We start from the raw sequence: 24,769 nt of genomic DNA, 5'->3' as shown, positions 1-24,769 counted from the left end.
TTGCTTTATGCAGCTGAGTGCTCTCAGTAAAGTGAATGTGACTGTTCATGTACATAAGCACACAGAAGGACTGGGACACTGATGAATTCAGTTTTTATTGTCACATATTATAGCGTATTGGTTGACTGACACATTGAAGAGTAGTTGCTAGTATTGCACGGAAATGAAAACATTACGGCGGAGTACAGTGCATAAATCACTGTATCCACCTCCTTCAAAAATATTTTAGCAGACTAACATACACTGAATAATTGCAACCTGCTTTACCAACACAGGCCCAAAAGATTGTTTCCTGATATTATAAGTGTATTGACATACTATACATGCTCAGTAAAGGAATGCAGCATATTTGTTCAGGGCTGTATCTTATGTTCTTCCTTGATTTTACATTGGACATAGTAGCATTCTTCATGAGCAAGTTGGTTTAAAACATGTCTGAACTGGCTTCGGCTCAATATAATTTGTCTAGGGGCAAATCATGTTTACACAGGGTTTGTGAACAGTCCTAGCCAAACGCCAGTTCCTTTAGAGCTGCAGAAGCTTTTCTCTGGAAAGAGGCATTAGGAAGAGACGGTCTGAGTAAGAGTGGGATATTGTAAGCGGCTGCCCTCTTTTTAATGGAGAAGAGAGAAAGCTGGAACCGCACTCTCTGTATTTGTGGAGCTAACTCAGAAAACCAGACCTGGAGAGACCTTGCTTGCCTTTTACATTGGGGTGATTTGGGGCTGAAGCTGGGGGAGGTGCCTGTGGCTTTGGTTCTGTGTCCAGGTGGAAGCTGGCAAATCCTGAGAGGTGTGTCGGTGTGACACCAGCAATGTTCCTCGTGGGCACAGTTAAGCTGTTGATGTGAAAATACCTGAAGCAAAAGAGCAGCAAATGGAGAACTTTCAGTCAGAAGTGACAGTGTCATAAAAGCAGGACCGTGGCCTTGCTGTTTTCTGTAATTTTCCACCCCAAAGCGAACTGGAGCTGCTCTGTGCTGTGAAACCTGTTTCCCGTGTCCTTCTCCATCCCCCACTACCATATTTTAGGCCACGCTTTCTGCCTTCTGTTGCCATTTCTGTTACCAAATGAACTAGCTCAACACACCGGTTATCTCTAGATTTCGCTTATTTATTACCCCCTAGATTAAATGAATCCCCATAAAGAGGAAGTTAGAGTTATAACATGAATATGTGTAATCATGACTTAAAACGAAATAATTTCATACTGACAGGTGCTGTGGAGTTGCCTTGCTATGTCATTGCTTGCATTGGGATGGACAAACTGGGAAGGAGAAACACACTCATTCCGTTCCTTATTTTAAGTGCACTGATCTGTGTTTTAATTATGTTCATACCTCAGGTTAGTTACATACCGTTGAAAGTGTTCCTATAGTAGAAATTGATTTTAAAGGCTCTTAAGCCTGTAGATGCAGCTGCTCTTTCTAAATCATATGGTTGATTAAAGGCTGGTTTTAAAGTGTGGCTGCCAGTCTAAGATAGATTTCTGTATTTTCAGTACAGGTTTCACAATTTCATTGCTGGAGTCACATGTAAAATGTTCCCAGGGCTTCAGTGAACCAGGACCAGTAAAAAGTTATATGGACACTAGTTATGTATTGAGACCAATTTTAAAAAAGCAAGCAATAAGTATTGCTTCATGTTTAAAGAGGGTCACAACTTTTGAAGGATTTAAATTAAGTATGGAACAGTGTTATTTTCTTGTGATTTATTTATTTGTGCTCTCTTTCAATAGGATTTCAATATATTAATTGTCTTAGCAAATATGGCTGGAAAATTTTCGATAGGTGTGGCATTTGGCCTTATATATCTCTACACAGCAGAACTGTACCCAACAATTGTAAGGTAAGAACTTTCACCAGTCATATATTTTTCATTATTTTGCTGTTATTTCCTTTTCTTTGTTATGCTCCTGGGCCAGATCCAGCAGCTTTTGACATTAGTGGTGGTGGACCGAAAGACTTGGGATGGGATGAGTTCCTCCGCTGCTTCAGAGTTGTCTGGTATAGGCTGTATAATATTTTTTAATTTATTTTTCATTTCCATGTGCATTCTTTCATTTCATTGAGGAACTAGAAGAATACTCAATACTTTCTTAAACATTATTTATGCCTTTCTTAAAAGTCCTGGTTGTTCATCCTGTGGTCTCTGCTGAATGATTGTTGTATTTTTAATCTTAATTATGGAAGAAGCTGAATTTCATGACAATATAAATTTACACTGGTGTAGCAATAGCTTCCTGGTACCAGTGCATAAAGACACATATCATCCTACTGATGTTTTGAGTGTCTGTGCATTTCTAATTGTTTGCTTTATCTGCCAGATTTCTTATCAAAGTCTTTGTTTTATGTGTAGATCTCTTGCTGTTGGGAGTGGAAGCATGATGTGCCGTGCAGGAAGCGTGGTTGCTCCTTTCTGTGTATATCTGAGAAGTGTTTGGATTTTCATGCCACTTGTAAGTATTTATTTCAATGGTGAATGTTTCTGGTTTTGAAAAGGCTTATGTGTCACTTGTCTTCTCAGGAACCAAAAGCTGAACTTAGATTTTGAAAAGGAAATTGAATGAACCATTCTTCGTATAAATTTTACGTCTCAAAGTAACTTCTTATTGTTAAAAATATGCAGCTAAAGCAAAAGGGAGACTTTGAGTCACTGAAATCTTCTGAAAAGTTTTTACAATGGAAGATATAAACATACTTATGCACTGAATCCTAGTATAAAATTGGTAAAAATATTTTTCATAAAAATATACTTTATCTACCATGTAACATTTAGGAAGTGTCTTAATCCATACTTCTTTACTCTGCAGGCCTAGCAGTTCGTGACCATGCTTATGATTTACTCTTAACTTTTTTCAAAGGCGTAGTTGTTCCATTCTTGGAATTCACCACGGGTGGCTGTTTTTTCTTAATATTATTCCTTAATCTTTTCCATGGCTTCCCTGGGACATTGCATCTTTGGAATAGCCTTCCAAAAGATCAAGAATGTCTTATGCTTACTATACTTCATCTTCACAGCTGTCCCAAAGCTCCTTTTTCGCATTTTTCATTTACAAGAACTGAACAAAACAATTCATGAGATAGAAAAAGAGAAGCAAATGGTATATTGATGAGGTTCATGGTGACTTTGACAAGCAACAGAACCTTGGATTCATTAGGCACATCCTACTTGTAGGTGACTCCAGGTCAAACTACCATTAGGTTTTGTCTTCTACCTCCAGTTGCCCCAAGAAAACAGAGGTGGAATCATTCCTTCGTGGACTTTGGGCATTTTGACTGCATTATGTAGCTTCAAATCCATTTTGGACAAAATAATTTGTGTATTTACTGCTCACAAATGAATCGCATTTCTTCATTACATTTATGTTATGAGGCATTTGCTGCTTAGAAATCCTACAGCTATTCAATCCCTTTTTTACTCCTGAAGGATAGTTTATGCCCATATATGTAAAACCAGACATATATACAGATATGTAGACCAAAGTTTATGTTAAAGCTTTAAGTAGAGAAGAGTTTATTAATGATTTAAAAAGAGTTTGAATTCTTTCAAAAACCCTTAGAATTCACTGTGACTAGCACACAAATGTTATATGTAGATAACACATGTCAGAAGGTGAAAATGTAATGGGATGTGTCTTTGACCTAGATTCTTACTCTAATTTTGTCTACCACATTGGAATTTCCTGAAAAAGTGGCATTGTGTCCTTTTGATTTTGCAACTATAAAATCTTCAGTTATAGATGCTAGAGTTTGGTTTCAGAGAATTCTTGGGAACTTGTTTCATTATTTTAATTAATTACTTTCAGTTGTTTTGGATGAAAGTTAAGAGGATGAAACAGACCACAAATTAATTTATTCCCTCAAGCTCCTAAAAAATGTTTTCTTTCTTAATAATGGCCCCATACAAACCAAGATATCATAGCAGAAAAGACGAAGAAACATTTGCACAACAGAGTGGTCATGGGAGAACATTCTTTTTCTCTTGTCCGTGTTCTGCTTTTACTGGCTGAGATAAGCTTTATCTGTGCAGAAGTGCTGCAGTTAGTTAAACCACAGATGGGGAATGCTCAAACGTGCTGGAGAGCAGTGCAAATGGTGATATAAACAGAGGAATTATTTCAGCTATGAACAACTCTCAGTGTACAAAAAGTATCCAGAGTATTTGTAGAGTTGTGTAGTAGTTCACAGTGAATATGTTTTCATTACTAGCTCCCATTATAAAACATTCGTCAGTTTATTAAATAGGCTTGTCCTGAGCTGGAGCATAGCGTGCCAAGTCTCAGGTAACGTAAGTGTTTTGGAATGGAAATGAAATGGATTACATTTGTAAGTAAACTGATATACATCATGTTGATCTATTGTATACACCACACATTGTCAAGCAGTTACTGTTGCTATTTGTTTGACAGTCTGCCTCCCATACAGTTATGCCACCTGTGAGTAATGCAAGCATCTCATTTGAATGACTATAAATCTTGAATAACTTGCCAAGTATGTTTTTCATGTGACAACTTTCTAGAAAACTTACAGTAAAGTAACTGCTCCATGTGTAATTTCTCAGCTGTTAAGAATTATGTTACGGTAGTCCTCTAACAGACTTGATTTTTCTTTCAGATAAACCATAAACTATAAATTAAAAAAAAAAAACTCCACTGAGGTCAGTAAAGGTAAATGAATGCAAATCCTGTATCTAATACTAGTGAATTTTCAGGACAAAATTTAATCTTCTTTTGTTGAAGTAAGAATTTTGTAAATAAGATCACATTTTAGATTGGTTCAGAGCCATCAGATGTAGATATAAATATAAAGAGGAGACTAGAATAATCATTTGTTCTCAGAAGTAAAAGTATTATTTTGTAGGGATATTTAATTCAAATTATCTTTTGTTCTAGACTAAATATATTAAGTAAGTCCTGGTCTTAGACAACAGTGAAATTAAAATTGTTGCTCCAAGTAGGGAGGAAGACATATGAAAAATGGTGATAAATCTTTTTTTGAAGTTAGTTATGGTAGCTGTTAGAAGCTGCTGCCTGTACTGAAGTGTTGGGAATACTTCAAGAGTTTGACTAAGCAGAAAGTCAGATTTGAAATGAAGACCCTGAAAAAGCAATGAATTTAAGCAGGTACTCCTGTCAAATTAACTTCAGTGGAGCTTAAATATACTTAAATACTTTGTACAATAGTACACTTTAATCCATAAGCATTTAACTCATTGACTATATCAGAAGAACATTTTCTGATGTTGAATTCTGTATGTAAAATAGTACATACATACAAAATGTACACATTTGTTATGAGCAAGCAAAGAGCTAAATTATGTCAGGTGCCTCATGAAGTAGTCCAAGATAAGATAAGACTGCAAAAGACTTGCTTTGACTAAATGTGAGTAACTTCATTGATAAGTGTGGTTACTGGCCCTGAAAAGGTAGATGACATTTGAGAAGTCCTTTCATTAATATGCTGTGTCTTAATTGTTTCATATTCTGTCTTTCATAGGAAATATTGGAAAATGCTTTGTAGGGTCAGGGAGAAGGGAGACACCCTGAATTAGTCGGCATGCAGCAGCTTTCACATTGAAAAAAGAAAACTAACGTGATGGAATAGAGTTAAGAGAGCTCAGATGAAAAGGCAGGAAAGATGGTGGTGTGTACGCTTACAGAATAGTGCGAGTTTGCAGGGGAATAAGAGGTAGGATCATGAGGAAGGAAAACATGAGAAGAATGCAAAGTGTCTAAATGACTAACCAAAACAAAGAAGACACACATACTCAAAGCACACAGTGTTGCTTTAACCTTGTTCTGTTGGGCATCGGTAGTGACCCTGCTCTCATAAACTCCAAATGTACGGGTATCCATAACCTTCAATATCCTTTAACAACCCTCAATATCCTCAAATATAAACTTATGAGAACCTAAAGAATGTGCACAAGAGAGGTTACCGTGGAATAGCTGCCATGTGTCAATTCATCCTGTCTTACCATGGCAGAAAATCATATTTTAATAGTGGAGAAGGGTTTTGACACTCATAGGAGAGACTTTAATATTTTGGAATATATTTTTAAATATCACCCATGCCATATATATATATATATATGTCTGCAAAGATTTCCCTCAGTTTGTTTGTCACTCGGTGCCATTTCCTCTGGTCACGTTACTGCTAGAATTTTTTTTAATTTCTCCTGGTAAGAGCTTGACTATTTTATTTTCACTGTATTTTATAGTATTCAACAGTATTTTGCTTAATTTTTTATTTTGTCAGCCTCTATATTTAATGCAAGTGCAAAAAGAGGAGTGTATGCAACAGTGTGAATTCTGCTTCTCAGAAGAATGCTTGAGATAAGCTGTCCTCTTCTTTTGGAGGAGGGGGAAGGAAAAGCAGCACGGTGCATTTGCATGAAAAAAGCTCTGTTCAAGGTTACAATGGAGAATTCCAATTTTAAAGCACCTTTCTGACTTAAGGAGAAAGTCTGGCTTAGCTGCAGATAGTAGCTGGCCAGTTCTTGTCTCAAGCTCTGTGTGAGAGACATAGGCATAGTCATTCCAAATGCTCTCTCTCACGCTTGGAAAGAAAGTATTAAACAAACAGGACAGACCTGAGAATCAGCATAGGGCAAGATAAGGATAATACAGTATCAAAGTGCACAGTCATAAAATGGAAAAACACTGAGGCCAGGCATGATGTACGCTGTGGAAGCATTTCTATCAAGAGAGATTTGGGTCATCTATAACCTGATGTTGGAAGAATGTCAGGGTTTTAATGCTGTTCTGTACTTCAGAGGAGGAAAGTGTGAATTGTTCTTAAGGAACAAGGCACAGAAATGAAGGGAAAGAAAAGATACTCCTGGAGCATGTGAGTGCTTCTGCATCTACCCCACATGATCCTGATCCTTGCACCACTCATGCTGAAGTAAGCTGTCATTACGGAACTGTGTACACCATGGAGAAATCCAAGATGTGATCCCAGTGCAAATGTCAGTAGATGCCTGCACCCCTAACAGATCTTTGAAACTGCAGTTGAGCAAAGTATTCCTGTTTATGCAGCTCATTATCTGCGGAAGTGCTCTCCTGAGCAGGGATGTGCACTTCTGTGGCTCCAGGCCAACGATCCATACTGAGAAATTCTGACCTGACTGTGTGCAGGAGGAACAGGCACACAGGTACAGGGGGAATAGGTTCAGGAGCTAGAGTGCAAATTGAGATTACAGGTGGCAGGGTAATTGTAGCTCTATGAACATGCATGTAAAAATAAATGTATGCGATCCTAGAATCAGTTCTTAAATACATACCTGATAGTAGCAATAGCAAATGAAGAGATGTGTATTGTTTTCTCCAACAGAATTATTCCTGCTTGCACTGTATTGATCCCTTGTGGAACAAAACACTTCACTTGCTCTTCATTAATTCTGCTGCATAATCTTTCATTTTGCAAAAAAAAAAAAAAGGCAGATCTTTTATACAGTCAATATTTAAGACTTGCTTTACATTACTGTTCCTTGTGCTTTATTTTAAATGTACTCTCAAGCAAGATCAGAGTTGCATAACTTGAAGGACATTTCTACCTTTACAGCTACTGTTTATTTCTTCTAGTTGCTTGTTGGAATCATGGCTCTTCTGAGTGGAATATTAACAATAATGCTTCCAGAAACACTGGGAAAACCATTGACTAATACTTTGGCAGAAGCTACAGAAATGGGAAGAAACAAGAAAAGCTGTTCAGGAAAGACTCCTCCAGCACACAGTGGTGCAGCATTAGAAAAGATAGAGATGTTTTGTCAAGAAACAGCCAGCACTGAGAAATAAAGCAACAGAAAATGGCTGTTCCCAATTTTAATCATTATCTAATTTATAAGATGTTTTTATTCGAGAAATGTGACTGTTCTATAATATCTGTGCCTTTTAATTTGTATCCAGTCTTGCCTTTTCAACAGAGCAAGTATGTAAAACCTTTTCGACATGACTGAGGTACTGCAGAAAATTTGATAGGAGTTCTAGATCCCTTGTCAAACTTACACAGGCTTTAGAAAACCTATCTGACTTTCTGTGACCGGTTGGAATGATTACTCTAAATGTTGGAACCTACCTGATTACACATATGTAAAAAATATGCCAATTCTTTGCTTCACATTTTCTGCAGTTGGATTTGTAAACCCACCACAAAGTGCCCTGTCCGCTGTCGTCCTGTTGCAGCTGACAGTTACGGGCCTGAGACTTCAAAACATGGTAAACTCAAACAGTTATAATTCAAGAGAGAAGGTTAACTTTGCATCAATAATTTCAAAGTCTAACTACTTCATTCTTTTTTTTCCAAATTTTCTACTGGAAAAGGTGCCATTGCTAACAAAGGAAAATAGTCTCTGGAACAGCTTCTGACTGAAAAAATACTACTAAGTTTGCAAAATGTGCAAATAGTTTGTATACTATTCATTCTGTTGAATGGCAAATGTATTTTTATTAGTGGTTTAGAAAAAAAGTTCACTGGATTTACTGCAGTCTTAGGACGTTCTTTTTAGTTTAGGTAAAACTAAATGATGCCTTTGAAAGTCATATTCATTCCAGACTGTTATTTCAGTGCTCCCCTTCTCACTTATTTCAGCTCAGATCTAGCATCAGGTTATTCATAACTTTCAAGAGCCACACCAGCAACTTTGCCAAATGCCTCCATCAAGGTCTTCTCAGTCTTCAGTGGAGCAGAATAAGTGGCAAATGGGTCTTATTCAGGCTCTCTGCACAGAGGTGGACTTCGTTATTAATGAACGTTTAGTAGACATGGTATCTACACACCATTTTTCTCATAGACCAGCTGCCTGTAGCTCATTTTTTCCTTATACCAAACAAAATCAGTTAGAAAAATATAATTTAAAAAATGGTAGCTGGAGGACACTGATCAATAGAAGAGTTACCAGTTACTCTAGTAGTTTTAGTCAAAGTGTCTGTAAATGTCCTGCTGTTGTTACACCTCATGTGTACATCAACACTTACTTGCTGGTGCAGTGATTGTGCCTTATGACTGTGGACCACAGAAAACTGATAGATAGGAATGCATCATTCTGGCTGCTATTTTTGTGGCTTTCAGTCCCACCTCCCCTTTTTCAGTTTACCTCCAGACCTGGGGGTTGCTTCCTTGCCTGAGGATCTGTATCCTCTTCTCTCGGCCACCCTTGGTTTGAGGGGGGTGGCACATGAAGCTTCTGTGTGTCGAGGTTCAGACAGCCCTCTCTTGCCTGGACTGCGTGAACCCTGTCATCCCTGGTTTGAAATCAGAGTTATTCTCATCTTAGGCACCTACTCTCATGCTAGCTGGTACGAGCTCATCAAAACAAGTTTTCCCTCATTTACTTCTTTGCCATGTACCCCAAAATGAGACATCTATATTACTGTAGATAAATATTCTATATACTGCAGAGTTTAATGGTCACATTTTTCAATTATATCTGCACAGCCATATTAGTTTCAATGACTTCTGAAACCAGAATAATGGTTTCTATCCCCTTATAAAAGATTTTTTTCTTCACTGCACTGTCCTAGAGTGTCGAGTAGCATTTTGGTCCTGGTATTAGGACAACATCATATCCTATATGAGGACTAACGTTTCAAAGCTAAGCAAAAATCAGTAAGTTTAAGTTCAGGGAGTTTCTGTGTGATAATTACATGGAAAGCAGAAAGGAATCTTGATGGTCCCTTCAGTTCTGTGGGTGTTCCAATATTTGCAGAGAAAACCTCCGAAGAGACCTGCATAGAATACTATGGCTTCTGTCCAGATATATTAGTTCAGCAAAAGCATGTGCTTAACCTTACCCGCGTGAGTAATCCCATCATTATTCAGAGAATGACTTGAATACATACTTCGATGACTGAAGATAGGATTACTCACATGCTGTGGCTTTTTATTTTGCTGAAGAGCAGACCTGGTATTCTTCCACTGCTTTCAGATCCTCCTCCACTTCCCAGAGCAGAACAACTCTCCTTATCTGCAAGATCTGTTGCCTTAAACAGGGGTTTAACCATGCTAAAAAAGAAAACATCATGCAATAGACCTAACGAGCAATTAAACCGGTACTGTCTTGACATTGCAACCACCACCACCTCCCCAGAACTCCAATTAATTGCATTATTTTGGGGTTCTTTCACACTGATACTCCCTCTTTTCTTAGTACAAGGTCCTATCTTAAACTCCTTAGTCTCGAGTGCTGGGGCCAGTAGAGTCTATTTCTAACAAGGTACTAAAGAACAATTAAAATTAATTCTTCTACTTCCTTACCTGCCGAATAGCTGATCTAGGGGTTACCTTGCTAAGAACAGTCAATGCATGTTCTGTGTTCCTTTGACTTGAGGGATTCAGGACCTGGTCATCTGTAATCGGTATACATAAGGTAAAGCAAAAAAAAAGAAAAAAGCAAAAACTTAAATGCGCAATGACACTGAGCAGTCCTTACAGGCTAAAACTTAATGATGATTCTAAAACACAATGTAGTTTGATGGCTTTTAATCCCAAAAGCCAGTTCTTCCTGTCACTGAAGTCAGTATTTGGTATTTGGTCTTTGACTCAAATGAGACCTGAATTTCCCTGAACTAATGATGTTACTTTTTTCCCTGGAAATAAAAAGTTTATTGATCTACAAGTACACCTTTTGTGTTTTTAAGCATGAATAGCTTAGAGGATGCCTTGGGGTATCCTATTCTTTAACCTGAGGAAGCATAGTACTGTAAAAAAGGAAATAGCATGTGTCTATATGTCTCTAGCATTTTTGTTTGCTTGTTTTCCCCATATGGACAAAAATATGTTTAACACTAGTCATACGTTATAAATGTAGCATAGACAGGGTGAGTTGATTTCTTTCTCTTAAATATTCATAGATTATCTAAATCCTCTCGCAAGAGAGCACTGAGTTTGAGAACAAATGCTTCTGTTCCTGTGGGGCATATTTTCCTCTCGTTGCTCATAAAAAGAATTCCTTTTCATAGTTTCTTATCTGAGTCCTTAAGTTCTTTTATGTTTGTATTTGTCATCTCTATCTTAGTGCAAATTTATTGTGCTGATCAATGTCTCTGGAGTTACATAATGGTTTTATGAGATACTGGATTAGAATTCTTATCTGTCTTAATTGCTGGTCGCTATTGCACAATGACAAATGTTTTTGTCCTAGATTTGATATCACATTTTATTAGACAGTCTGGCAGTTTGTTAAGGATATACTTTCTGGGTTAAATATGGGAATGAGAGCAATTATTATTAGTTTAATGATAACTGAGAAAAAATAGTAAGTAAATGCATTTGATATTTTGAATCTGTATTTTAAAACAGATGTATTTTCTACTTGAATAACTCACTTCAATTTCTTTGTGCAAATTTCTATAGTTTAAACATCTGTGTAGAAAAAAAAGCTATCTAAACTATGTGTGCTCTGTGTCAACTGCTTTGGGTGGTACCCTGAATGTCTCAACAAGGGAGTGAATCCTGCCTGAAGGCTGAGGGGTTTTGTGGAACAGCTCTGTGGAAACAGAAGATGGTCTGACATCCCAGCTCTGGGATGGAGGAATCTGACATTCTCCTGTATCTTTCACAGCTTATTTTTACCAACTCCTTACATGCAGTCATCTAGGAAGCCTCTGTAGCATTGGGCTCAGCAACGTGCAAGGCCTGCGAGTGCCTTTTGCAAGGACTTACAAAATGTGAGGTCGCTTGCGCCATGGAGGCATGATGCCAGAAAGGCATTTGTGGCTGCAAAACGGAGGGTCTGGATTCATCCTATAGCCTTGTACAAACATATCTTAAAGATACTTGTCTGAATCCCACAACAGATTCATAGCGGAGAAATTGAACTCAAAGATTAAAAAAAAAAAAAAGAAAGAAAAAAAGAAGAGTGTTGAGAAAAGAACAAGTTTATTTTATCAGGAAAAATTCTGGTAAATGCAGTTGAGCATTATCTGCATTGTTACATCTCTCATGAAGAAAGGTTAGAGCACATCTAAGTACTGGTAACCTAATAATTTTGTACAAGATTCTGTACCAGGTGGAGTGTGCATTTTGGTAACATGGGGGAAGTATGTACTCATGGCAAGGAGTTTGTTTGCCTCGGATATGTGGGTTTAGTACAATATATGTTAATGGGGTTTTTTATGTGTATTTATTATTTGCAATTAAGTGCAAGAATAAAGTCAAACACATGCTATTTAATCTTTACACCTTCACGTAATTTAATGAACTCCTAACAATCACCAGCACTCCATTTGGTACATGCTCCCTTGTAGGAGCTGGGCTGGCGCTTCGACATCCCACAGAGATCCCTCCTGCCGGGAAACCCATGGGATACCTTCTGCATGGTTTAGGCTGGCAAGTATCACCTGCGTGCCTTTTTCCTGTTTGTGTTTGCAGGTGTAAACCAAGGTTTGGGTAATGTGTTAGGTGGTGACTATGACAAAATGTGCATTAAAAATGTGACATTTTGCATTTCAGTTGCAGGAAGAACATGATTCTTTTTTGCCTTTATTTGTGTAAGCTGGCTGGGGCAGTAGTCCCTCAGACAAATTCAGTAGTGACAAAAATAGCTGAAGACTATAGGAATGACAAAACAATATAACTTGTAACTACTTGGTGTTCAGTGGATGTGAAAACTAACTGTAACTTCCTCATGCAGGAATTGGAGTGGGCAGGCAGCGCAAGGAAAATGAGAATTGCAGTAATCTATAGCCCTATTCTTTGTGATTTGTCCTCTTAGCCCTTCTCAGGAACCTATTTATTTTCCACTCCCCTTAAATCTCAAATTTAGTGCAAATTACTCCATTTCCCATGCATATTGTATTAATCTTATGTTTTCTGATCAAGTTACACCCATCATTTGGCTTAATCATTTGTGTTTTAATGGCTTTATATGTCCTTGCCAGGTGATTTAGGTTCCTCCCTGAAAGTAACCATAATGAATGGTTCAAATATTTGTTTGCTAAAGTTGAGAAATTTGAATCATCCCTGATAATCTGATTTCAAGAGCACCGAGTTCAATCAAGCTGAGAAAAATCAAGCCTAAAAAGTATATACCTCAAATGGGGAAGTATCCTTTTTTAATACGACTGATATAGAAAAATGCTTGCAGAGAGGTTTGTACACAAAACCAGCTCTTTCAAAGAAATTACTATCCTAGGTTTATGAATTATCAGAAGTAATGGGGAATATCTCATTTACTGACAAGCCAACTCTTTTCTCTCTGCATTCCTGTCTAACACACAGGCTTGGATACTGCTCGGGTGTTCGTTGCAGATGAGTAGGATCCAGCTATGGCATGCTCACAGGCATCTAGTTGTTAACGTTCCATGTGGAGACAAACTGACTTGCACAGGAATAAGAAAAAAGCAGCACCAAGGGGTGATCCTTGTGAAGATTCTCTCCACAGTCTCACTGCCAGTGATGAGAATGAAAAGCAGTTTTGACTGAGGTGATCAGGAACATAGCAAAAGAACCAGGGATAAATGGCCAATCTCTCAGTAAATATTTTCACAAAGCTTTTCAACAGGAATGTCAGTACTGCTGGTATCTTCCTCATATTGAGAGAATTTCCCCAGAAGTAAGTAAATAACATGGGAAAGCAGCAAGATGAGGAGCAGCTTAACCTCTTTGCTGAAATGGTAACTTGCCGTGGACATTGATGCTTGACTTGATCTTTCAGCTGGTTAAAGAAGTGGCAGAGAAGTGATTCATGCCATTCATAAGATCAGAAACAGGTCAGCACTGCTGTGTTCGCAGAGGTCATTTCTGCTCATCGTTACTGCTCTATTCAAGAGAGTACACAAAGCAAAGGGAATGCTAAGGCAAAGGGAAACACTTCTTAAGCACTGCTCGAGCTGGGTTGGTGGTGTGCTGGGATGCCACTGCCGGTCATTGTTCAGAAACAGCTCCAAGTACAATCAGGGCTGTGTTTGTTTTATGCCAGAAGCCTGGCGCTCTCTTCTTGAGTGACCAAATCATGACTTGCATTCAGTCAAAGGATACAATAGCCACTATCACAGAGTTTGTCAGGAGTGTTTTCGAAATACAAATAGGTGAATGTTGCACTTGGAATACTATTTAGCCAATTATTTGTTAGTTCAAAATGGCATACTTTGCACAATACACAGAATAGTATATACAGAAACATCCAGGGGGTCTTCAGCAGTTGGGCTGTTATGCAGAGCTTCTTGTCTGTCCTTGTGCTTTTTCCCATCTTTCACGAGAGAGCACCAACATCTGTAGCAAAAAACTTCTCATATCTTGAAGGCCTCAGTACAGAATGGCTGATCTTCAGTTAATCAGGGCTCTGGGAGTTAGACCAAAGAGGCTCTATATTGTGCTGTTCATTTTAGGGAAGAGCAGAGGTAAGAAAACCAGTGGCAGCACTAAGGAGTTGAAATTTCTTCCCCTTATAGATGCCTGCATGGATAAACAGGCATTTGCGGTGGGAAGTCACACGTCTAGATTACATAGAAAGAGGTGACAAACAAAGTTCTTTCCTCATCCTAAAATATGGCAAAACATAGTGTGTTCACCCTTCCAAAATACTTTAGCCCATGGAAGAGTAAGAGTTTTTCAATGAAATTACTGTGAGAGTTGGTATCCCAAACCAGCGTGCATTTCCTGAGCCTCATTCTCGGGAAAAGACACACTGGGAATTCCTTGAAACATTCAGCCTTGCATAAACGTTCAACACAGAAAATTTCAATCCAAATCATTCAAATTTGGTGAAGTTACAAGCAATGAGAAGTAGAATCTCCGGAGAAGAAATAGCAGGTAATTTTAATCTTAGCTGGCACTGCGACCTCTATTTATATTTTAAGATATTTCCATATCTGAAAGGCTCCTCTCCAAAGCTATTGCAGATATCCTGCAATGACTTAAAATAGTGTGTATTTTACAATCAATACACCAAGCCCATCAACAATTTAATTTCTAAACAAGCAAACCTTCTCCATTCCTCTGCCTCCTTCCCTGTCTTATTCAATACCCTATTTTCAAAACACTCGGAAAAATCAAGCTATACTATAACTTTGGCAGAATTATTCCTTGTTCCTTTCACTGTTAAAGGAAAAAAAAACCCTAAAAATTATGCATCTAAAAAGGTCAGTGATTACATATATGTAATATACGATGGCTTTAGTTTTATCATTTAAGAACATGGCTACACTGGGAGGCGAGAACAGCTGCTCACGTGTTGTGCACGCTGTTGCTGTATGTACAGATGCCCTTTGGATGGCTGCCTGGTCTGTATTTAAATGGCTACGAAGAAAAGGCACCTGCTTGCAAGATCCATGGCAAATGTTGTTCAACAGGACTGGAGGGGAACAGTCTCCAAACACTGTCCTGCTGAGCCTGTTCAGGGACGAATGCTCAAGCAGTCAAATATTAGCCAAAATGTCCTGCCAATGGCAAATACCCTGGAGCCAAGAATCCCTGGTATACAATTTCATCCTAGTCATCCTGCAGACAGGTTTGTTTTTGATAAACTTGTGTTTTTCTGCTGAAAAAGGTTAATCCGGACAGTCCCGCCTGGCTGCGCTCGTCAGGCATTTGCGGTTTAGCAGGGACTCGTTCCTTCATTGGCCTGTGATGACTGAAATGACCAGGCCCACGGACACCCTGTGTTACTGCCATCCTGACTGCTAGCACGATTGCTCGAGCACTATGGCAATCTTAAGGCAGCTTCAGAAACATTCAGAACATAATCAATTGCTTGTAAGAGAAGAAAAAAGACAATATATTCTGCTCGGGACAGCGGGGCCCCATGAGCCTCCTCGAGTGCACCGGGGAAATCTTCAAGGAAAAAAATTATCGGGGGGTGGTGAAGGGCATGGCTCCAGCAGCGCCAACGCGCGGCTGCCAGGCTCTCCCGGGAGAGGTGCCAGCGCTGGAGGCGGCCTTTGCCCAGGCACAAACAGCTCCTTCATTATCAGAGGGACGCCGAGCCAGGCGCTCGGGGAGCGGCCTCGGAGAAGGGGAGCTGCCGGCAGCCCCCTGCGCCCCCCCACTGCCCCGGCAACGCGCTCCGTCCTCTCCCGCTCTGCTTCCCCACGCTTCCCAGGAGGGCGACTCTTCCAGGCAGGACCGGGGGCCTTCTCCTCACCAGGTATTGCCTTCTCTCCCTGCTTGCTTTTTTTTTGGACCGTACTTCCAGTCGAAGAGGGAAAAGTTAGATGACAGAGCCCTTTTGCTGCCAAGGGCCGGGGAAGGTGCCCGCAGGGGCTGCGTGGGGACCTAGCGCTGCCCTGGGGACTTTCCATGGGGCACAAACCAGCTCCTTAGGCTCAGGCAGGGAGAGGTTTAGGCCACACATAGAGGCAGCCACACAGTAAAAGTGTGGTGGCTGTCACGGCTGGTTCGTGTATGAGGGGTGAGCTGCAGGGTTTGGCCGGGCGTGTGAGACCCCTGCTGTTTGGGGCGTGCTAAACCTCAGCTTCTCCCTGCTTTCCCCCTCTCCCCACACAGAGAGGCAACGGGCTCAACAACCCCCACCCTGCGGGGAGTGGGCAGTGCAGACCTCTCCGGTTTTGGAGAAAAGTAAGAGCATCGCTTGGCATGTAGGTGCTGCTGGTGGAGGTTAATATTGTTGGTACCTTATAGCATGGGTATAACCTACCTTCCTTTAGGAGGTATTTCCCATGCATGCGTATGGAGACAGCTATCTGAAAGAGGAGCTGAGGCCTGCCTGGTAGCCTCAGGTCTCTGTGGTGGTGGCTCGGAGACACCTGCTTTCCGGCAGTAATTCTGTACGTGCACCCAGCAGAGAGGCTGAGGGGGTCCCGAGGAGCCTCCAGCATCCCTTGTTCGGTGAAGAGAGTGTCCTTGCCTTCCTCCTGTGGCAGGCCCCGAACGTACGTCTCACAGAGCAGCCCAAATGACTGAAAAGGGATTGGGCCAGAGTCAAAAGGCCAAAATCAGGGCTCCCTCCTCAGCAAACACCCAGCAACAGATCGAACTTTGTCAGCGTCTGTAACTACCTTTAGCAAAAAGCCTGGCAAAACCCCTCTCCAGGATCAGGTGAAGGGAAGCAACACCAAGGGTGCTTGTGAACTGGGGAAGTGAATAAACAAAGGAGTGATCTGCAAAAAAAGGAAGGGAGAAAGCGTTCTACGTCAGGGACGGACGGGGACGGTGGGCGCAGCCACCCCGGGTGGATGAGGAGCCCCTCCGGGAGTCCAGAAAGGCTGGAGCCTTTGCTCCCCGGTACTGCAGGCTTCAGGCGATCCAAAAAAATGTTTCAGCACTTAGATATGGTGAGAGTTAGTTCAAAAAAAACCCCACAGGACTTCAAATGTAACAGGTTTTGGTTTTCTTTAGTTAATTCCTGTTGATCCATTTTCTGGTCAACAGTTCAGTTGGGCTTTTTGAACTGTTCATTTGGTCGTGTAAATATGCTTAGCTTGGTAGGTCAGCTGGGTTGTGACACAAGCTAAGAGCGGCCAGCCTGCCACGGAAGCACGCTCATGGAGTTGGGCCATAAGGGGGAAAGGGTAGGGCGAGGGGCCGTGCCCGTAACGCAAAGATGCCAAAGCAATAGCGTTCGTGCAGCTCTTGCAGCTGAGGGATGCCAATTTCCCAGGGTCCATCGCAGCCTGAGGGGCAGCCTGGAGGAACCATGGGCCAAGAGGCTACAGCTGCAGCTGGCAGTGGGTGTGCATGTTCCTGTGCGTGTGTGTGCATGTGTGTGCTGGGGACCAGTGTACTTAACCGTACTGATCACTTTATCCACTGCTAGAATGATGTTAAGACTGAGGGTCAGTGGTGATACACAACTATGATGTGAGGCAAGAAAGAATAAGGAATGGATCTAATTAAACCTGCAATTTAAACCCCCTTGCATCACATGAGGCTGACATTGTCACCTCAGCTGCAGGAGTTGGGAGATTAAGTCACATCACAAAATATCTCGGTATTTTTAAAAATAATTCATTCTGGCCTGGGAAGAGCAGGACAGTGGCAGGGGGCATGAAGACCATGTCAGGCAGCCGGTGTCTTCCTCGCTGGGGAATTACAGCTCCAGGTGGCTCTGTCTGGCTTCTGTCCCATTCTTCTGACAATGACATTCTTCTGAGAAAGGATAGAGAGCTAAACAATACCTGACACCCTTCGCCTCCCTCCCCAACAGTTACTGCAACTGATTTGCCTTTTAAATGCTGATTTTTGCAAAACCCTTAGCACAAGCCTGTCTGAGGGGGCAAGAAGTGTCACCCCTGCTGGCACTAAGCTGGCCTGCACATCAGCTAAAAATAGTTTCTCCTCCCGTGCCCTCCCAGCAAGGTGCTTGGCTCCCAGCTGAGGCAGGCTGCGCTGCCAGGGCAGAGCCACAGGTGAGTCTTGCACTCATAGTGGGGTCAGTGGCTCTGCAAACCCCCAGCTGCGCCTGCTCATACAAGCTGAGTGTAGCGTCTGCTTTGCACCCCGTTAATTTTTGGCACATTAGCACATTAAGGCTTGATGTGCTCCTGGATTGCAGCAGTAAGTGCTAGAAAAGCCGTGTGTTCGACGGGTGCCCATCGTGGCCTTCTGAGCCATTCCCGCAGGCTCCAGCACTGCCAGCAGCCCCTTTCCACTCTCACTGGCTTCTGAAACATTGGGATCAGTTGATATCAAACCGGCTCGTCTGCAAAAATCCCATCCAAATTGGGAAGACTTGTGAAACCTGAACCTCTGCCAAGCTACAGCTCCCTTTCTTCCCTGGTGGTGGGGAGGTCGGTCAGGAAATTCAATCTCCATCACGGCCCAAGGGCTTCAGTGAACGAGAGTGCTGAGGGACAACCGAGAGCACATCTCTGGCAGATGCATGAGGTACCCAGTGCACATGTTCCAGCAGGACTGTGGTCATCCATGGACTGCTGGGAGGCTCGCTGGGCGTGCTGACAGCCACACACGATTTCCACAGCTTCCAGAAGGTTTGTTAATAAAAATGTGTTTAGAGACCTTTCTCAGAACCCATTTTCCTAACAAAAGTAATTTCAGCATTATTAAAATGCCCCTAATTTCTTGTCACTCTTTTTATTTTCTTTTCTGTGTTTTTTTTTTTAATAACAATTACCAGTACAAAATATTCTGGAGACCATGGTAGGGAAGCATACGCCGTCTATGATCTGACCCTCCACAGGCGTTCCCGGTGCAGGTGTCTGAGGCAGCCTGGGGCGATGGTAGAGCTGAGGAGTGCAGCTTTCATTCAAACCAGCATTTTTTCAGATTGGGTTTGTGGGTGGCAGTGAGGCAAGCCAGCAGTTCTGGTTCAGGGTTCATCTTTACCCCTGCAGTGCGTCCTGTTTCCCTGCTGTGTGGGCACTTCTATAGTCAGCTTGTGAAAGAAGATGTAATAATTAACAGGAAGAAACTTAAGCGTCGCGCTGAGAAGAAGAAGAGGGGTTGTAACAACCCTCAGCTGTGATGCAGAAGGAATGCAATGATGAGCAACAGTGCCTGGTCCTCTCTTCCTTCATACATAGTAGGGACATCAAATTTTAAGTAGTAAAACCTCAGGAGTAAGTGAGAAGCTGTGTGAAGACTTATGAGCAAGAATCGCATAAATAAACCTGACCTATCATAATCCCACACAGTCTCTCTTGCCTAAACTTACATCAAAGACGCCAAAAGCCACAGGAAGATGGGAAATCAGCCCATCCTTATAACTGCAGGCACTTGTTTCTGGAAAAGGTTCTCAGAAAGCAATTAGTGAGGCTGGATTTCTACAGTCAAGGAAGAGTGAGCCCTGTAGGAGAAAGGAAGACTGTAAGGGAGAAAGACTAAAGGTCCATATCACCCAGCATCCTCTCCAAGAGTGAATATTGGTAGATACTCCAGGAAAACATAAGAGCCACAGGCAGAGGAGATTCTCCCCCTACATCCCCGCTCAGCCTTTGGCAGTAACCCCCAGACGAGTGCCTGAGCCAGCAGGTGCACCCCAACTTGCCTGTTTCAAAGCCACAGAAGGATTTATCACCTCTGAGGTTGCCCAGTTTCTTTCAGGCCCATTTAGATCCTGGCTTCAAGGGCACAACGAGTTGCATGGATCAGTTGTGCTTCATGCCTCTGCCGGTGTGAAACCTGTTAGCTGGCCGTGGCCAGGCGCACAGGCTGGCACCTTGCTGGGACAGGCAGCCAGGTGATTATCAACCAGGAGCCGTGTGCCACTCATCAGCGCAGGTGCCAAGCTCCGAAACTTGGCCAGGACAAGGGAGAATAGAGATGCTGCACCTCCTGGAGTAGCAATCAGCAGCTGAAGATGCTGAGGAGTGGAGTGGAGCTGCTCCAGGACATAAAGCAGGTTATAAAGCAAGGCAGAGAGAGGCGAATATACAGGCTTTTGGGGCAGCGAGGCTGGCTAGCTTCTGGGGACCGCTGTGTGCTGCCAGGAAAGCATAGCAGCCTCGGATGCCCATGAATCTGTGCAGGGCAGTGGGTCATGCTGGCAGGTACAGGGGCCAAGGATGGGTTGGAGACCTCAGGTCACTAGGGGCACAAAATTCCCCAGGGTACAGGTAGCTTCTCTTCCCCACACTTTTCCCGCCGAGGCATCATGGCCCAAACAATTTTTGGACGTGGGAGTGTAAACAGCCAGGCTGTACCCTGTGAAGCTATGCATTGTGTTTAATAGCTAAAATTCACGTTTTCTAGGACAGAGCTAAGCAGGTAACCCAGTCCTCGAGGTCAGAGGGGGAGCCCTGCACAGCAGGGGAACTGAGGTGCATGTTAAAAAAAACATCTTTCACAATGTGCCAGACCCTTTGCTCTGCGTAACCAATCTGCCTCCTGTGTAATTTGCTTCTGCTGCCCAGGCGGTGAGAGACCTCATTGCTAGAGATGCTGATGTTCAAACAGCCTTTTTGCTCATGGTGCCTAAAAGCCAATTTCTCCAGAGCTCCAAAGGCACTTTTGCCCCCAACATGATTAGCTGCCCCAGGGGGGTTATGTTACATCTTGTGTGGGTATTTCATAGCTTGATGAGGGTGTCCGGCAGGGATATTGGTGACATGGGATATGTTATTTCCAAATGCACCTAGGTACCTCTCTCCTCTAGCTCTGCACCCCGGAGATGGCAGCACCCAAGGTTGCAGTGGTTGGCGCAGGAGTTATCGGCCTGTCCACAGCACTGTGCATCGCAGAGACGTGCCCCAGCTGCTCCGTGACGGTCCTTTCAGACCAGTTCAGCCCCAACACAACGAGCGACGTCGCAGCTGGGATACTCATCCCTCACACCTACCCAGGTGCGTGCAGCCCGGCGTGGTGTTGCCCATGGCACCGCATGCGGCTGTGTGCCCGGGTATGCAGCGATGCACAGAGGTTCAGGAAGAAAAGAGCCATACCCTGCGTTCCCTGTCTGTCCTGTCTCCTCGACACTGGCTTGTACACTTCTCCTCTTTGCATTTTCCCTCTCTGCATGTTTGGTTTTGTTTACATTCAGGCACACCGATTCACGTGCAGAAGCAGTGGTTCAAAGAGACCTTCACTTACCTTTTTGCCATCAGCAACTCAGCTGAGGCGTCAGAGGCTGGCATTCACCTGGTCTCCGGGTAAGAACAGCCCCCCAGGGCAGCCTTTGGTATGCGTGTGCCACATGCTGGAGCATGCAGAGAGGTTTTCCTTGCTGGAGTTCAGACATATTCCCTTCATGGAGTAGCACTTATGACCATATTCCCAAGAAACTGCATTGCAGCTGCTCAGGTACTATGTATTTTCAAGCAAAATTCATGCATAGGTGTGTACAGAGAAACCACTCAAGACTGGCCAGCACCAAATGTCTTTTAACAACTGATGTTTTCCATACTGTCATCCACCAGTTGCTTGCAGCAGGGGCAGTCTTCATAGGGATGGGACTGCAGGATCCTCCAGCTTCAGCAACTAGGTATAGGGATGCAGCTGAGGTGTGTGTGCATTTGAGGTGTTTTATGCTGCCCGTTATCTACATAGAAATTCACCTCTTGGGAGTGTTGAGGCTGGGCACTCTGGAGCTTTATGGGCACCCAAAAAAATGTGACCAGGTGTGCAAGTGGCGCTATATGAAGGTCCAGCCAGGGTGGCCACAGCTGTGATGGGGACACTGTGTGAGGAGACTTTGTACTTCTACAGCTGGAATTTCATACAGTATAGTTGGAAGAACTCCCTCCAGTTTAGTTACCCCAGTGTGTCACCTGCAAGCTTGGCTGTGGCAGCCCCTCTGCCTGTTTGCCAAGGTGGGTATTGCAGTAGCAGGCAGCAATGTTTCCCTATTGCTGTTAACCTTGCAGAGCTGCACTGATGAGTGGGGACAGGTTCCTGCGTTCCTGGGTTTGTGCTAAGATTGCCGTGACACATAACATGGCCGAGCAATAGCGACTAAGTTTTGCAGCTTCTTCTTTGTGTCCTTTTAGGTGGCAGATCTTTAAAAACACTCCCAAGGAAGAGTTACCTTTCTGGTCGGATGTCGTCCTGGGATTTCGACCAATGTCTGAAGCAGAACTCCAAAAGTTTCCGCAGCATCGATTTGGTCAGGCCTTTACGACACTGAAATGTGACTGTCCACCCTACCTGCTGTGGCTGGAGAAAAGGTTGGTTTTGCTGCAGGCTGGGCATGCAGAGAGAAACCAAGGCAGGGGCACTGGGGGCGAGCTGGGGACTCCTTGAGAGCCTTTGGTTTGAAGAAAACTGGAAAAGGGCTGTTTCTCACAGGGGAAAATGCAGCAAGCTCTTCCTTGGGGAGAAGCACAAGAAATAAATACCCAATTTTTCCAAAATGTGAAAGGCCCCATTTATGTAATGTCCACTTTCTACCACTGGGGCTTAGAGTGGGAACGCCTCTGGGCATAGGACTGCATAGCCACAGGGGCCACGCTTGGCCAGCCAGACCTTGAAGGTACATTAGGAACCTGCCATGTCCTAAGAAGACATGTTCCTCATTTGTCAAACTTCCCAAATGTATCCCTCTGTTCTTCAAGATACATCCAACCCCTGGGAGAATAGGCACATCTGGGAAGATGTCTTATCTGTGAAGACTTTGCACTTAAGTAGCTGGACCAATTAATCTCAAATTTAGTCAACAATTGGAGGCATTTCTTAATGCAGTCGGGTGAAAAAAGGTCAAATAGCATCATCTTGTAACAAACCTTTTGGAAATGTTTTCCTGTGTAAGATGGGTGATGCATTCACTCCGAGGAGTCGTGGCTTCGGAGGCCATGCCTGGATTGACATGAAAGTTAGAAAATTTGCCGATTTCCAAATTTCCAGGTTTCCCCAAAATATGTGGATTTTGGAGAACCGTAGGAGAGTCAGGATGCAGATCTAAAAAGGTTGTGACACCTGGGATGTGCATTTAATCCATTTAAGTATCCCTAAAGTGAGCAAATAGCTGTCTCCGCTTAAGAGAAAGCGATAAGCTGCAAGCTGATTTGAGGTTAAGTAAAGAGACGTGTACCAACACCGTGGTACAAATTGCCAGCTCAGCCGGTTGCTTGGACGCCTTTCATCTCACTGCAAAATGTGAAAAAACGTTTCTTGTTCTAGCAGCCAGCCAGGCTGGGAGTACTCCAGCAGCACCAGTGCCACGTGAGGTCTGTACCGCCTCCTCGGTGCACATGCTCTGTCATGTTTCATTGCTTAACTGAATCGGAAATTTCTGCTGAAGCGCAACTAAGTTGTTCAACCCATTCAGTATCTGCCACCTGATTTCTGCTCTCTCCTTATTCCTGCTATAGCCTTCTCATTTCTCAAAGGATGTAGTCTAGTAAGACGATCAAGCTCCTTTTCTTTCTCTTCTCTCTGGTGATGAGAAATGAGAGCATATTAAACATGTAACTAATTCTCAAACCCCTAGTGACCTGAGCAGTATTTATAGACCATTCTCTTGGCAATCCACAAGGAAAATTGTTTTTGTGCCCACCTTGCTGGTCCAAAAATAGACTTCAGGAAATTTTTCCTGCTTGCTTGCCTGAATTCAGGAGTTTTCAGTGTATTTTTTATGCGGTTCATCTTGAGGGCGCTCACAAGGCATGAGCGGGACAACCAGGGCATCAGGCCCAGCCAGCACGGGTTCATGACAGGCAGGTCCCGCTTGCCCAACCTGATCTCCTTCTATGACCAGTTGCCCAGCCAGAGCTGCTGCATGAGACCTCCCCAGTTCTTCCCAGCCAGCCTCAGTATCCTGCCGCACCCAAACCCCAGCCCCCAGAGCACCAACTGTGCCCTGGATCCTTGGCTCACTCACTGCTTTGTGGGAAACCACCGCTTTTATAGTGGGGTTGATCACTTTGCCAGCTGCCAGAGTATTGCAGAGGACAGGACTTCCCACTTAGTGCATCGTCATCACGGATCGGTCTCCTGACTTGCTCATGCTAAAACCCCCAGCGACTTGTTCATGCTAAAACCACCCCAGCGACTGGATCCAGCTGGTAGCAGTGGTGACTCCACCTCACGCCAATGTTTCTCCATGGAGAAGGGTATCAAGCTTCAGGCAAGTTCAGGGTAGAATTTGGCTTGAAATCGAGCTCAAAGATGAACCTCAAGAAGGGATTAATTTTGCTGAAGAGCAGACATGGATGTATAGTGCTCTGAGCTGTCCTGGGTGACTCCTGGCTGCTGCTCTAGAAGGGTGTGGGTCTCCTGGTGGTCCCATGCCACATCTGCCCAGCCTGCAGGAACTACAGGCCTGTCAGCCTGACCTCGGTGCCGGGGAAGATTATGGAGCAGTTCATCTTGAGGGCGCTCACAAGGCATGAGCGGGACAACCAGGGCATCAGGCCCAGCCAGCACGGGTTCATGACAGGCAGGTCCTGCTTGCCCAACCTGATCTCCTTCTATGAC

At 43.1% G+C, this 24,769-nt stretch overlaps 2 protein-coding genes across 3 annotated transcripts in view; both read left to right on the top strand.

Annotated features, from left to right (window-relative positions):
• Positions 1–12,175, top strand: part of SLC22A16 (solute carrier family 22 (organic cation/carnitine transporter), member 16) — a 40,371-nt gene extending 28,196 nt beyond the window's left edge. The window contains exons 5-8 of the mRNA XM_009326408.1: positions 1,217–1,344; positions 1,738–1,847; positions 2,358–2,457; positions 7,588–12,175. Of these exons, the coding sequence (XP_009324683.1) occupies positions 1,217–1,344; positions 1,738–1,847; positions 2,358–2,457; positions 7,588–7,800 (551 nt within the window). The 3' untranslated portion in view covers positions 7,801–12,175. The remainder of the gene's footprint in view (positions 1–1,216; positions 1,345–1,737; positions 1,848–2,357; positions 2,458–7,587) is intronic.
• A 3,751-nt stretch (positions 12,176–15,926) lies between these two features.
• The window catches only part of DDO (D-aspartate oxidase), a 12,482-nt gene continuing 3,639 nt past the window's right edge, over positions 15,927–24,769 (top strand). The window contains exons 1-4 of one of the 2 annotated variants that reach the window (XM_009326406.1): positions 15,927–16,088; positions 20,998–21,201; positions 21,399–21,507; positions 22,345–22,521. In XM_009326406.1, coding sequence (XP_009324681.1) covers positions 21,030–21,201; positions 21,399–21,507; positions 22,345–22,521 — 458 coding nt within the window. In that variant the 5' untranslated portion in view covers positions 15,927–16,088; positions 20,998–21,029. Of the gene's footprint in view, positions 16,089–18,290; positions 18,310–20,997; positions 21,202–21,398; positions 21,508–22,344; positions 22,522–24,769 lie in introns of those variants that run through there. The other variant, XM_009326407.1, reaches the window with a different exon arrangement.

Source organism: Pygoscelis adeliae, unplaced genomic scaffold (assembly GCF_000699105.1).
Source record: "Pygoscelis adeliae isolate BGI_AS28 unplaced genomic scaffold, ASM69910v1 Scaffold206, whole genome shotgun sequence".
Classification (NCBI taxonomy): Eukaryota; Metazoa; Chordata; class Aves; order Sphenisciformes; family Spheniscidae; genus Pygoscelis; species Pygoscelis adeliae.
Note: the sequence above shows the minus strand (reverse complement) of the source record. Positions and strands in the feature narration are given on the sequence as shown.